We start from the raw sequence: 14776 nt of genomic DNA, 5'->3' as shown, positions 1-14776 counted from the left end.
TGATGTTCTCAAGGTTTATCAATATAGCATATGACAGGATTTCCTTTTTTTGACTGAATAATATTCCATTGTGTATTTTTAAGCAGTAATTTTCTAGTGTCAGTCCCCTAGTGGTACATTAGTATAAGTATATACTAAAAAATTTATTCACATCTTATCCAAATCTCAAGCTTATATGGGCAGTCTATATTTCACCTGGGAAGCCAGTATTGAAAATCTTGGTCAATTAGAATTAAAATCCTTTTAAACTCTGGGACTCCCTGTTCCAGTGCTAAGTCTGGAAGTAACAGTAGCCTGTGGAATAGAGAGAGAATGTTAGAATCAAACAATAAGATGCAAACAGAGCATAAAGATTAATGTATTGATAGGAATAAAGTTGGGCTTTGTTAGAAAGCTGTCGTTTCTAATGCCTCAAAGAGCAAAGAAAATCCTTGGGGACACCTAGTCATGGGGTCTGGCCTTGGCTCTATCACTGATAATCTTTGGACAAGCTGATCTCTCTGACCACCTGTTTTTACATATGTAAAATGGGAAAAAACACCGACCTGGCATGGTTGTTTGAAGTTAGGTAAGACAATGTCGTAGAAGCAGTTATCCCTAAACCCCTGTGACTTATTGTTCCTCTCCCCCATGCTTTTGCTGCTTTTCTGGGCTTTTAGGAAACAGGGCCAGAGGAAGCCACTGGTATCTGAAAATGCTCTTGGCCAGGTATCTCCTAAACTTTTGTCTGTAAACTCCCCCGTTCATTGGCAAATTTCCACCATCTGGACTTTACTTGTGACTGAAGGTTTGGAATCTTGTTAAAAAATCAGTGTGCATCAAAAGGTGTGACCCGATTACAGTTGCTTGGGCTTGAGCTGGGAACAAATTGGTCCAGACAGTTAAGCGAGTTCGTGAGCCCCCGCCTGATTGAGCCAATGGGCGGCGCTCACCGACGAAAGGCGCTCACCCGAGTCGCCCCGCCCCGTCCCAGAAGCTCCGCCCCCGCTCCGGGCCTCCTTTCTTTCCCGTCGCTGCCTTTCCTGCTGGGTCGTGGCCGGCGGCCCGGGGAGCGGGCAGCATGGGCGCGGGGCTCGAGCTGGGGCCGGCGGCGGGCGGCTCTCTGCTGCTGTGCGCCGCGCTGCTGGCCGCGGGCTGCGCGCTGGGCCTGCGCCTGGGCCGCGGGCGGGGAGCGCTGGACCGCGGCGCGCTCGCCTGGCTCTGCTACGACGCCCTCGTGCACTTCGCGCTGGTAAGTGCTCGGGGCCCGCGGTCTCGCCCGTCCCGCGGTCTCGCCCGTCCCTCTCCACTGGGCGATCCTGGAAAGCGCCGAGACGAGTGGCCCGCCCTCCCCTGCGGTGGGAAATCTGCGGAGAACCCGAGGTACCTGGAGCTGCACCCCTGAGTTTCCAAGTCTGTGAAAAGCACCGATTCCCTGGTGGTGCCAGTTCCTCTACCAGATTGAAAAACAAGACCCCTGAAAATGGTTGCTGCTGTAACATAGTATGTTAGTTTGACTGTAAGCTACTCAGAGGTCCTGGCTTACTAGATTTTGCAGCCCGGACAGAGTTTTTTTTTTTTTTTTTTTAGATTTATTTATTTTATACATGCACTGGGTACAGTCAGAAGCGCGGGAGGGTGAGAGAATTCACCAGAGCCAGAGCGGGGAGCAGAGCAGGCAGAAGGACTTAAGTACACTGCTGAGGGGAGCAGTGGGCGGCAGGAGAGGTCTGCGCGCCATGCGGGACCCTCCTCCGGTGGCTGGGGAGCAACCGGGATCGAACCGGCGCTGCAGAGGCTGCGGGCAGCTTCGCAACCCAGCGCTCAACCGCTGCGCCACCGGGGAGGCCCTGGACAGAGTTTTTGAAAGCCTCAAAGGGAGCAGGAGTGACGGGGTGAGCGGTGAGGGGAGCAGTGACTGACAACTAACTTCGCCAACTTGAGGGTCTGTGCCAAAGCAAACCCCCATGCCTTTAAAACAGTCACCATTAATTGGGTAAAACTGTTTAAAACTTCTTTACAACACCCCATAAGTAATGCCCCCATTTTATAGAGGAGAAAACAGTTCCTGCAGGAGAAAACAGTTCCTGCAAAGGTAGGCGACTTTCCAGTGCCACACAACTAGCATGATCCTGATTTAGTCTGGCTCCAAAACTTGTACTCTGTGTGTCATGCCAGACTTCAGAAACACATGTCCCTAAAAATCAGTCCACACCCCTCTCCACTTTTTTTTTTTTTTTTTTTTTTGCGAAGAAGAACTGGGTTATAGGCCAGAGATGGGGCGTGAGAGGATTCACCAGAGACAGAGTGGGGAGCAGAACAGGCAGACTGAGTGAGATACACAGCTGAGAGAAGCGGCAGGCAAGGCAGGAGTGGTTGCTGTGCCATGGGGGTAGCTCGCTGGCTGGGGATGAACTCAGGTCTGGAGGTGATAGCACTGAGACTTACTCCTAGGCCAGCAGAGGGGCCCCCATAAACAATGCCCAAATACCTTTTTTTTTTTTTTTCTGTAAATTTGACCTCAAATCTAGGTAAACCTATGGGTAATGTGAAGCCAAAGTTAGATAAGAGGTATTGATAATCTTTTAGATCGGTAGTTGTTAGTTTTGATGGAATGATGAGATTCCTTCTTACTCCAGGCAGCAGTGAATCTTTCCCTCCACTTTTTTTTTTTTTTTTACAGAATTGATACAAGTTTATCCAAAGATCAAGGGCAGTAGATTATTTAGAAAAATTTATGTAATATATTTTATAGATACAAGAAAGGCATAAAAAGCTAAAACATATGCCCATGTGTACCCCATCTAGTTCAAAATTAAGTCTGCTTTTCATACCTAGACTGTAGCAGGTAACACTGCATACTTCTCCATTTGTGGTTCCTTAGGGTATAGACCGGTAAACTTGTTGCTCTACTCTCCCTCCTAAACTTGTTGCTCTACTCTCCCTCCCTGTTCTGAAGGAAATTTAGCCACATACGCCTACACCTTGTGGTATTTACCTATCCCAACTGCAAAATGATCCACTCTGAATACACTATATCTTAGTTCTTCAATTCCAAAATGCATGATTTTTTCATATATTAAAGCAATCATTGACATAACTGCTATGGGCCATTTTAGTGATATTTTAATGTCTCTAAAATGGAGATGTATCTTACAATTGATGAAATATGATATATGAAATCCCATACTAATGGGCATGTTTTCATTTGCTATTACATACATACAGTGCTTCAACCAGCATCTTTGAGAGCAGTGAAGAAGACACTTGAATTAAGCAGATGAGGCCTTCAATAAAAATGCTTGCCATATTATCTGTAGTTGGAGTTTATTCCAGGTATACCCAGAAATGTGAGGTCAGCTGAAGTCAGAATGTGAAACCTTGTGGTGTTGAAATCACTTGTTTGTTCATACTACAGATGGTGAGTCACTCAGTAGGACAGTGTCAAGCCAGATCTTCCCAGAGATAGTTTATCTTCCACTTGTGCTTCATGGATTTCCCCCTCATCTGAGATCTAAGTATATCATCGTAGGCATGGCCAGAGCATGGAGGCAGGATGTATGGACTATTTTGGGGAAACATCTAGAATTCCAGATTGACTAGTACACAGGGTTACATGGGGAAGGAACACACTGGAAAGGAAGCTTGAGTGACAGTAAGGTTTTCAGTTTTTTTCTTTTTAAACATTATTTATTTATGCATACAAGAGCTGGGGTGCAGGCCAGAGGTGGGGTGAGAGTATTCACCAGAGACAGAGTGGGGAGCAGAACAGGCAGACTGACTGAAATATACTGCTGAGGGGAGCAGCGGGCAAGACTGGAGATGTCTCTTGTGCCATGTGGGTCAGCTCCCTGGCTGGGGATAGAACTTGGACCTGCAGATGTTGGCAATAGCTTCATAGTGCTGAGACTTAACCCCTGGTGCTACCAGGGAGACCCAAATTTTATTATTTTATTTTATTTTTTAATCATTGTTCATTTTTAAACAATATTTGCTTCCCCCCACCCCCTTAGGTGTTGTCCCCATAGAGTTTCCTTTACCAATGCACCTGTACACCATCACCTCAGTCCCCTGTGCTCCTCCCTCCCTCCCTCCCTCTGATCCCTCTCCCTCCTCCTCCCCTGCAGGATGTCTCTCATTTATAATTGTCTGTTTTTACTTTGTTGTGTTTTGTACTGTTATTTTTTTACACTGATGTCTTATTTGGTTCCCCTGTATTCCTGCTATAAGTGAAACCATCTGATATTGTTCTTTTTCCTTCTGGCTTATTTCACTGAGCATAATTCCTTCTACATCTCTCCACATTGCTGCAAATGTCATGAATTTATCTTTTTTTGATTGCTGAATAATATTCCATTGAATATGTATGCCACATCTTCTTGATCCAGTCTCTATTTTTGGGCATTTGGGTTGTTTCCAGGTTTTACCTATTGTAAATAGTGCTGCAATAAACATAGGAGTACGGGTGCTCTTTTGAATCAATGTTTTTGTGTCCTTTGGGTAGATCCCTAGCAGTGGAATTGCCGGGTCATATGGTAGCTCCATTTTTAGTAGACTGAGGAACCTCCAGACAGCTTTCCATAGTGGCTGGACCACCAGCATAGTGATTGCACTCCCACCAGCAATGTAGGAGAGTTCCTTTTCCACCACATCCTCTCCAAACATTTGTTGTTGCTAATTTTTTTGATATGTGCCATTTTTACCGGTGTAAGGTGGTATCTCAATGTGGTTTTGATTTGCATTTCCCTGATAATAAGGAATGTTGAACATTTTTTTCATATGCCTGTTGGCCATTTGCATTTCCTCTTTGGAGAAATGTCTTAAGTTTGCCCATTTCTTGACTGGATTGTTTACTTTGTTTTTGTTGAGTCATGTGAGTTCTTTGTACCGAATTTTATTCTGTAGTAGAATCCTTGAAGGATTAAGCAAGGAAGGAGCATGGTCAAAGCAGCTCCTTCAAAATATAATTTGGCAGTGGTGTGTTAAATCAGAAGCTGTGAAGTGCTGAGATTTTTCCCTTCGGACAAATTAGTGCCTAATTTAGTGATGCTCCAAGACTCATAAGGGAACATGGTGCCAGGTGGCACATGCAGTGGGCACATTACAGGAAAGGAACCCCCAAATTAGGATTCCATTGGTATGGGGCTACTGGTGACCCGCTTATATGTCCCTCTGCAGAGAGACTTTATCTTTACACAGGAATGTAAACAAATCTCTGGAGAGGAAAAGCTGAAGTCTTTACCTTTACTGCCTTTGAACATCTCAGAGGGATTCCCCTTCTGTGGTTGTTACCACACCGCCCCCAAAACACCTGTAGCCTCCACTGTAGTCCACTGTGCTCCCTTCCTTTGTTCTCACCCCTCCACCTGCTGTGGTAGCCTGCAGGTTACTAAAGTTTGTTATTAGTTTCGTTTTATCTGGCCCTTTGTTTTATTTCTCTGTAGTCCACATATAAATGAGAGCATCTGGTACTTGTCTTTCTCCTTCTGACTTATTTTGTGTAGTGTAACTCCCTCTACCTCCTTCCATGTTGTCACAAATGACAAGAGTTTATTTTTTTTTAATAGGTAAGAAGTAGTCCATTGCATCTATATACCAAGTCTTCCTGATCCACTCATCAGTTTTGGGCACTTAGGTTGTTTCCCTAGCTTGGCTTTTGTAAACAGTGCTGCGGTGAAGATAGGAGTACACATGTCCCTTTGAATTAGTGACTTTGCCTTCCTCTGGTAGATATGTAGGAGTGGAATTGCTGGGTCATATGGTAGATCCATTTTTAATATTTTGAGACACCTCCATACTGTTTTTTATAGGGGCTAGATATTTCCACCATCCGTGCGTGATGGTTCATTTTTCTCCACATCTTTGCCAATGTTATAGAAATAAATTCTGGCCTTTTACCCAGGCAGAGGAAGAACAAGTGGTGCCTCAGGAATGGTGAGGTCAGAAAAAGCTTTATTACTCATGCTTGAGGTCCCAGACCTGGGTAGCCCCGTAAGGTCTGAGCACAGGTTTAGAGACCAAAGGTTCCTTTATACATAGCTGTCTCCATATCTGTTACATTGATAGCATCTTTTGGGTACCAGGTGCTGTGCTGGACAGATACAAAGTGGATCACCCTTATCCTCTCAGAGCTTATGGAATAGAGTTTTTCTCTTAGCGTTTGATATGGAGAATAATAGCTACTCTCACTTTCAGTGTGAAACCCCTATGAGAAATTTCTTTTTTTCCTGAAAACTTTGTCTGTCTTTTCCTTTCTGATAGAACAATCCCATGATTCTCCCTTTTTGCTTCCTGGAAGCACAGATTATGCTCTATAATAACAATAAAATATGGTCTGCAGATAGATATAGATATATAGTGTGTGTGTATCCTTATTGAACCCTGATTTGGATTCTTAGTCATTTGTGTATTTTTTCACTACTAATATCTAAAATTTCCTATGCATATTTTACCATTTATTTGAGTGTTTTGGTTGTAATTGCCTTAAAATCTTTTGTATAAGGAAGAAGTATGTAAATATTTCCAAAAAATGTTCATGCTACCGAATCCAAGGGCAAGCAAGTTAGGGATAATTAGGCAGCCTCAAGGACAGTGCAGGGACTTCAGGAGAGTTAAGGAAGGCTGCAGAGATAAGGGCCACAAATTCCAAAGGGGACTAATCAAACACCCCAGGACTTATGACATTAGGGACTTACTTTATGACCTTAGGGTCAACAGGACATTCCAAATAGAGGACAATGAAGAAAAAAAGATAGGGGCTGGGACACAGAGACTTAGTTCTGGGCACAGAGACAATTAGGCAGTGAGAAACACCAAGAACTAACCAATCACAAAGAGACTGGTGGAGCTTGAGAATAATTAGGGGAAAAGGTCTATATTCCCTGAGACAAGACTCCACTTGGGCTTCCTTGCCCCTCTTGGCCTGGTTCCGTGACATGGGAGTCCCACTTTATTTCTGTTCCTTTTCTCCTCAATAAACTTTTTCTTTCTCTAAACAAACCTGCCTCTTCTCGCTTGCTTGCCTGAGCGTCTGCAAAGTTCCTGCTGCGGCTTCGTGAGACACCAGCCCGTGGGGGTCTAGTGGCTGGGACTCAGCGCTGCCCCTGCAGCCTGGGATCCGTTCCTGGCTGGGAGACTAGGCCTGAAAACCTACAATTCCGGTATCACTACCAAAATTTATTTCCTTTGAAATGAAAAGGACATTCCAGGGAAATACCTTTCCCCCCCCTTTTAGAACACTCAACATAATTTGTTTCTTTGTTATTTGGCTTCCTCTATCTCCAGCATCTGGCGTGGGGCCTGGTTTGAGGAGCTGTTCTAAAGTATTTGTTAATATTTAATATGGAAGAATGATTTTATCCTTTTAATTTACCCTTTAAGTAATAGTTATCAGTACAATAGTTATCAGTCATGTATACTTTAAGTCTCAAATTACACAGATACCGAAAATGACTTTGTTTTTTATGTCAGTCTTTTTAAATAGAACTTGTTTAAATTATATATTCTCATGATCCTTGCAAAATGTAAAACATTAATGTATATAAAAGGAAGAGATACAGTTAACCCAGAGATAATTATTGTTAGTATTCTTTAAAAAGTCTTCCAGAATTTATATAAAAACTTATATAGGTTAATTTTTTTCAGAGTTCCTTTTATAAAAATAGGATAATAACCTTCATTCTTTGTTACTTTTTTCATTTAACTGTCCATATCAATCTATTAAACTTCCTAATAATTTTAAATAACTGCATTGAATTAGACACACTTTATATGTGCTTTATTTAACCAATCCCTAATTATTGGACCTAGAGGCATTTTTTAGTTGTTAGAAAAGATATCGATTGCTCTTGGTGCATTTTCACACATTTGTGTAACCATTTACTTTGGATAAATACTGCAAGCAGAATTTCTGTGTCTGAAGGAATCCAGTTTTTAAAAAACTCAGAAAGATAGTATGCATCCACATTCCCATCAGCTGCTTTCTCACATCCTAGCCAGTGCAAGTTATTGTTACTGTAGCAGTACCTGTTTTGCACCTCCTCATGTCTTGGCCTCATCTGGCCCTTGAGACATGCTTTGCTCCCGCTACCGCTAAAGCAACCAACTCTGACTTCATTCTGATTCAGACAATTCCTGCTTCCACTGCCTCCTGGGCCTGGTGGATGGAGTCCCTGCATGTGAAGTCCTTGGGAAGACTCAGCATCCACACACCTGCCCAAGGGCTGAATCTTTGACAGTGATATTTGGGAGCAACAAGATAAATTCTTCCTTCCTCCCTCAAGATGGACTCTCCACAGAATCTGTAGTTCCCATAGCCTCCGGAAAAATTCAAGACTGAGGCCTCAGTTAGCTTATTACTAAGTGGTATTGCAACAGGGTGGTCCCCAGGAAAGGGGGAGGTTCCCTGCCCCACCCAAGGGAGGGTGGAGCTGAGCAGGAAGAGGAGAAGCTGGAGAAGAGACTGAGGAAGGAAGCAGGATGGAGCCAGGAGACCTGGAGGAGGTTCATGGAGCCTAGAGACACGTGAAGAAACTGCGCTTGTCTTTTGATTGCAACAGGGTGGTCCCCAGGAAAGGGGGAGGTTCCCTGCCCCACCCAAGGGAGGGTGGAGCTGAGCAGGAAGAGGAGAAGCTGGAGAAGAGACTGAGGAAGGAAGCAGGATGGAGCCAGGAGACCTGGAGGAGGTTCATGGAGCCTAGAGACACGTGAAGAAACTGCACTTGTCTTTTGGTTGTGGACTGGGTGACACAGATGTGGGTGAGAACCATGGGGAGGGGAAAATGGCAGCTTTTATCTTGATGTTGATTTTGCTCCTTTCCTTCCGGGCTTGTCTGGTTGTTTCTGGCCCTTTTCTGTGGGTCCCCACTGGAAGATGCTTTAGACTTGTGGCAGGCTTTGGGGCCTTGCTCTGGGCCAGTCCCATTTGGATGGACTTTTACCCACGAGGGGACGGGTAACTCTGGATGCTTCATTTAGAAACTAGACTCTTTGCCTTACCTGCATTGTTTCCTAGTTTTATTAAAGTTCCCTGATTACAGTGATGTTAAACATTTTTTTATATGCCTGTTGGTCATTTGCATTTCCTCTTTGGAGAACTGTCTTTTTAGCTCTTCTACACATTTTTTGACTGGGTTTCATCAGCTCTTTGTAGATCTTTGTCATCAGTCCCTTATCATTAGTATTGTATGCAAAAATTTTCTTCCAATCAGTCTCTTTGTTTTGGTTAATGTCTCTTTTGCTGTATTTGATGTAATCCCATCTGTTTATCCTTTCCTTCACTGTCTTTGCTTTGGGGATGTGTCTTTAAAGATATTATTGAGATGAGACTCAACAAAAGCAAAGAAAATAATCCAGTCAAAAAATGGGCAGAAGAGCTAAAAAGAAACTTCTCCAGAGAGGAAATGCAAATGGCCGACAGGCATATGAAAAAATGTTCAACATCACTTGTAATCAGGGAAATGCAAATCAAAACTACAATGAGATACCATCTTACACCAGTGAGAATGGCACATATTAAAAACACTAGCAACAACAAATGTTGGTGAGGATGTGGAGAAAAAGGAACTCTCCTGCACTGCTGCTGGGAGTGCAAACTGGTCAGACCACTATGGAGAGCTGCGTGGAGATTCCTCAACCTACTAAAAATAGAGCTTCCATATGATCCAGCAATTCCACTCCTAGGTATTTACCCAAATGACACAGAAACATTAATTCCAAAGAGCACCTGCACCCCTATGTTAATAGCAGCACTATTTACAATAGCTAAGCTTTGGAAAACAACCCAAATGCCCAAAAATGGATGACTGGATCAAGAAGATGTGGTACATATACACAATGGAATATTACTCAGCAATCAAAAGAGATAAACGCATGCAGTTTGCAGCAACATGAATGGAGCTAGAAGGGATCAGGCTCAGCGAAATAAGCCAGAAAGAAAAAGAAAAATACCAGATGGTCTCACTCATAGCAGGAATCTAGAAAACCTAAATAAGGGACCAGGAAAAATAATAACTATAAGAAAGAAAAAAAATCAAAATCAACAAACAACTATGAACCAGAGACACACTATGGGGGGGGGCGGGGAAAGGAGGGATTGGGGTCAAAATAAGAGGGGTACAATTGTATGGGGAATATAAAAAAATAAAAAAAAGATACTATTGAGGTGTATGTCATGTAGTGTTTTGCCTGTTTTTTCTTCTATATATTTTATGGTTTCAGGTCTTATGTCTAGTTCTTTGATCCATTTTGAGTTGGTTTTTGTGCATAGTGTGAGTTAGTAGTCAAGCTTCATTTTTTTGTATGTAGCAACCAAATTTTCCCAGCACCACTTATTGAACAGATTTTCTTTGTTCCATTGCATATTCTTTGCGCTTTTGTCAAAGACTCATTGTCCATATAAGTGTGGATTTATTTCAGTGCTCTCTATTCAGTTCCATTAGTCTGTGTGTCTGTTCTTATTCCAGTACCATGCAATTTTGATTATTATGGCTTTGTAGTATAATTTGAAGTCTGGGAGTGTGATACCTCCATTCCCTTCCTTTTTAGTCAGGAGAGCTGTGGTTATTTGGGTTTTTTTGTTGCTCCATTAGAATTTAATCAATATTTGTTCTATTTCTTTAAAGAATATCATTGAAATTTTTATTGGAATAGCATTGAATCTGTAAATTGCCCTTGGTAGGATGGACATTTTGATAATGTTAGTTCTTCCAATCCATGAGCAGGAGCTGTCTTTCCATTTCTTTGTGTATTCTTGTATTTCTTTTAACAATGTTTTATAATTTTCTTTGTATAGGTCCTTTGCCTCTTTTTTTTTTTTTAAGATTTATTTTATTTATACAAGAACTGGGGTACAGGGCAGATGTGCCAGAGGGTGAGAGGATTCACCACAGTCAGATCAGGGAACAGAACAGGCAGAATGACCGAAATACACTGTTGAGGGGAGCAGCGGGTGAGACAAGTGAGGTCTGCCGTGCAATGTGTGTTGCTTCGCAGCCGGCTGGGATCAAACCAACACTGCAGGGGCTGTGGACAGCTTCACAGCGCTGCGCTCAACTGCCTGCGCCACCAGGGAGACCCTTTTCTTAGTTTTGTTCCCAAGTATTCGATTTTTTTTTGTTTCAGTTATAAAAGGGATGGTTTTTTTGATTTCTTCTTCAGATTTATTGTTTGCATAATGGAAAGCTACTGATTTTTGTGTCTTGATTTTGTATCCTGCTACTTTACTAAACTGCTTGATTATTCTGATTAGTTTTTCTGTGGAGTTATTGGGGTTCTCTATGTGTGTTATATAACCTGTGAATAGTGATAGGTTTACTTCTTCTTTCCCTATTTGGATTCCTTGTATGTCTTTCTCTTGTCTATTGCTCTGGCTAGGACTTCCAGTATTATACTGAAAAGCAGTGGTGAGAGTGGACATCCTTGTTTTTTTCCAGATCTTAATGGAAATGCTTTCAGTTTTTCACCATTGAGAATGATACTGGCTATGTAGATGCCTTTTTTCTTAATAATTGCATACTACATGTGGTAGGTGTGTCCTTATGAACCAACCATGCAACTTTAGGTTATTTTAAAACGTTTTATTATCACTAAAAGCTATCTTTTGTGGGACAAATTTCAAAACTGACATTCTGAGTCCAAAATAAATCTAGGAAGATAAGAGATTTTTTTTTTTTTTAAACCATAAAATGTATCATCTGAGAAATGGTCCTTTTGAAGCCTGTGTGCACTGGTAATTTAGCCCTTGAACCACCACAAGTTCTTGTCCCATGAAGCCATAAAAAGGAATCTGCAGGCTTTTTAGATAAGAAAGCAGAGAGAAGCAAGCTTTATTCAAGACAGTAAAGACACAGTTTATTTAAAGGAAGACAGCAAGGACTCCTACCTGGGAGCAGCAAAGAAGCTGTTGTGGGCCTGTGTCTGAGTAGTTAAACTTTTTTTTTCTTCTCTATTCTAAAATCTCATCATCCTGCTTTTTGATTGGCTCTCTCCCAGTGGCTATACTCCTGCAGGCCAGATGTGCCCATTTTCTCAGCTATTATCTTAGAGTTTCTCCTTTACTTCCCCTATCCAAGACCTTATTCTCTCTAGTTTTACTGTTCTTGTTTATTTATTCCTCCTTGACTTTCTGACTGTCTCTCGTCCTCCCTGGTAGCACAAGGGGTTAAGATTCAGTAGGTGATATTATCATCTTGACTGTAGAACATTATTTGATGCTAAAAAGAATTGAGCTATCAAGCCATAAAAAGTTAGGGAGAAAACTTAAATGCATAGTACTAGTGAAAGAAGTCTGACAAATATCCATACTATGATTCCAACTATATGACAATCTCGGGCTTCCCTGGTGGCACAGGGGGTTGAGCACCGCAATGTGAGGCAGTCCAACTATATCACAGTCTGGAGCAGGGAAAATTATACAGACAATAAAAAGGATCAGTGGTTGCCAAGGTTGAGGGCAAGAGGTGAAGGGGATATAGAATCGGATTAATAAGCACAACATAGGGCCTCCCCGGTGGCGCAGCAGTTGAGCGCTGGTCTGCAAAGCTGCCCGCAGCCTCTGCAGTGCCAGTTCAATCCCTGGCCACCGAGTGAGGGTCCCACACGGCGCGCAGACGTCTCATGTGGCCCGCTCACACTCTGCCTGTTCTACTCTCCGCTCTGGCTCTGGTGAATTCTCTCACCCTCCTGCGCCTCTGACTGTACCCAGCGCTTGTATAAATAAATAAATAAATAAATAAATCTTAAAAAAAAATAAGCACAACATAGAGGGTTTTTGGGGCACAGAAAATACTTGGTATATTGTAATGATGAATATGTCATTATGCTTTTGACTGAAACTACAGAATCTACAATAAAAAGAATGAACCTTAAAAAAGAAAAGATGTAGCACTATGAAGCAATGCATAGCCACTGCAGCACGAGGGAGGTGCCAGAGAGGTGACCCACATGGTGCAGCAGACCTCTCCTGACTCCCCCGCTGCTCCCCTCAGCAGTGTATTTCAGTCGGTCCGCCTCTTCTGTTCCCCGCTCTGTCTCTGGTGAATCCTCTCACCCCCTACACCTCTGGTCTGTACCCCAGTTCTTGTATGCATAAATAAATAAATCTTTAAAAATATTTTTTTCACTGTTTCACATCTTTTATATAAATGAAATTATACAGTATGGAGTCCCTTATTTAGCATAATTAACCTAACAGTATCCACTGTGTGGATTATGTCAATTTATTTATCCATTTACTAGTTACTAATATACAGTTTATCCATTTACCATTTATCAGAACATTTAAGTTTCCAGTTTTTGACAGTTAGGTATTGCTTTTCTGTTGATATCTACTTATTTTGTGTGGTTTGTTTATATTTCTCCAGGGTAATGCCAAGTAGTGGGATTCTTTAAAATAGAAACTGCCAAACTGTTTCCCAAAGTGGCTGCACCATTTTCCACCCCCATCAGGAATGCTTTTGAGAATGCCATTTGCTCCACCTCCTCACCGGCTCTTAGGGTCTTACTCCATTCAGGCTGCTATGACAATACCAGAGCCTGAATAATTTACAAACCACCAAAATTTATTTCTCACAGTTCTGGAGGCTGAGGTCTGAGATCAGATGCCAGCATGAAAGTCTGGGATAAGGTGAGGAATCCAGTTTCTGGTTTCTTGCTGTGTCCTCTAGTGGCAGAAGAGACTAGTGATCTTTCTCTCTCTGGAGCCTCTTATAAATTTTATACGGTAATTACCCCCTTCATGAAGGATTCCTTTTTTTTTTAAGATTTATTTGATTTATTTATGCATATAAGATCTGGGATGTAGGCCAGAGGTACAGGGGGTGAGAGGATTCACCAGAGACAGCGTGGGGAGCAAAACAGGCAGATCTACTGAAATACCTTCCTGAGGGGAGCAGAAGGCAAGGCAGGAGAGGTCTACTGTGCCATGTGTGTTAGCTCCCTTGTTGCCAATAGCTTCATAGTGCTAAGACTTAACCACTTGCGCTACCAGAGAGGCCCATGAAGGATCCTTGTTTAAGGACTCCCCAAAGGCCCCACCTCTTAATATCATTATCTTTGGAGATTAGGATTTCAACAAATTTAGGTGGGGTGAACTCAAACCATAGCAATTGTCCATAAGGTATGGAATAACTTTCCTCTGAGGATCATTATGGAGATTTAATAAAGCTCTGCAATTTAGGGCAGTGCGCCTCAAACATGAGCATGCCCAGGATTCCCCCAGGGATCCTTTTACATACCCTGGGATCCTTTTATAATTCAGTTTCTGATTCCAGGGGCCTGGGGTATGGCAGGAGATTCTGCATTAGTAACACACTCCCAGGGGATGCCCATGATGTTCTTGGATCACATTTGAGTAGCAAGGGTGTGGGACACCTGGCACAGTCCGTGGTCTCTAGCAGAATTCAGTAAAAGCACCTTCCTCCTCTGTCCCTCTCCTGACCCCTCCTCTCCATACCCCACACTTGGATTATCTTTTATTTTCATCCCAATCCTATGTAACTAAGTAATACCACATATCCAAAGAAGATGACCTTGAAAAGTTTTCTTTATCCTTATCTGAAAAGTAACATTAGTCTCAGCAGATAACAATATATTCTCAAAAGATATTCTCAGTAGAAAGATATTCTCAGGATATTCTCCTAACTCAAACACTAAGCTGCCACATTGTAGGAACAATAAACCTCATGAGACTGTGTGATACCTGAAGTTCTGAAAAGGCCAGTGCAATCCACTGTTAATAGCAGGCAACACCCATCTGCTGGAGCAGGTTCCACTGAATGGAAGTGGTGATGTCACTAAG

General features: G+C 42.4%; 1 protein-coding gene across 1 annotated transcript in view; it reads left to right on the top strand.

The window, feature by feature from the left end:
- Positions 1-1060: 1060 nt before the first annotated feature.
- The window catches only part of EBPL (EBP like), a gene marked incomplete at both ends in the record, with an annotated part of 35930 nt that continues 22214 nt past the window's right edge, over positions 1061-14776 (top strand). Inside the window, one exon of the mRNA XM_084235954.1 lies at positions 1061-1231. Coding sequence (XP_084092080.1) covers positions 1061-1231 — 171 coding nt within the window. The remainder of the gene's footprint in view (positions 1232-14776) is intronic.

This window comes from Talpa europaea, assembly GCF_964194135.1.
Source record: "Talpa europaea genome assembly, chromosome: 6".
NCBI lineage: Eukaryota > Metazoa > Chordata > Mammalia > Eulipotyphla > Talpidae > Talpa > Talpa europaea.
Note: the sequence above shows the minus strand (reverse complement) of the source record. Positions and strands in the feature narration are given on the sequence as shown.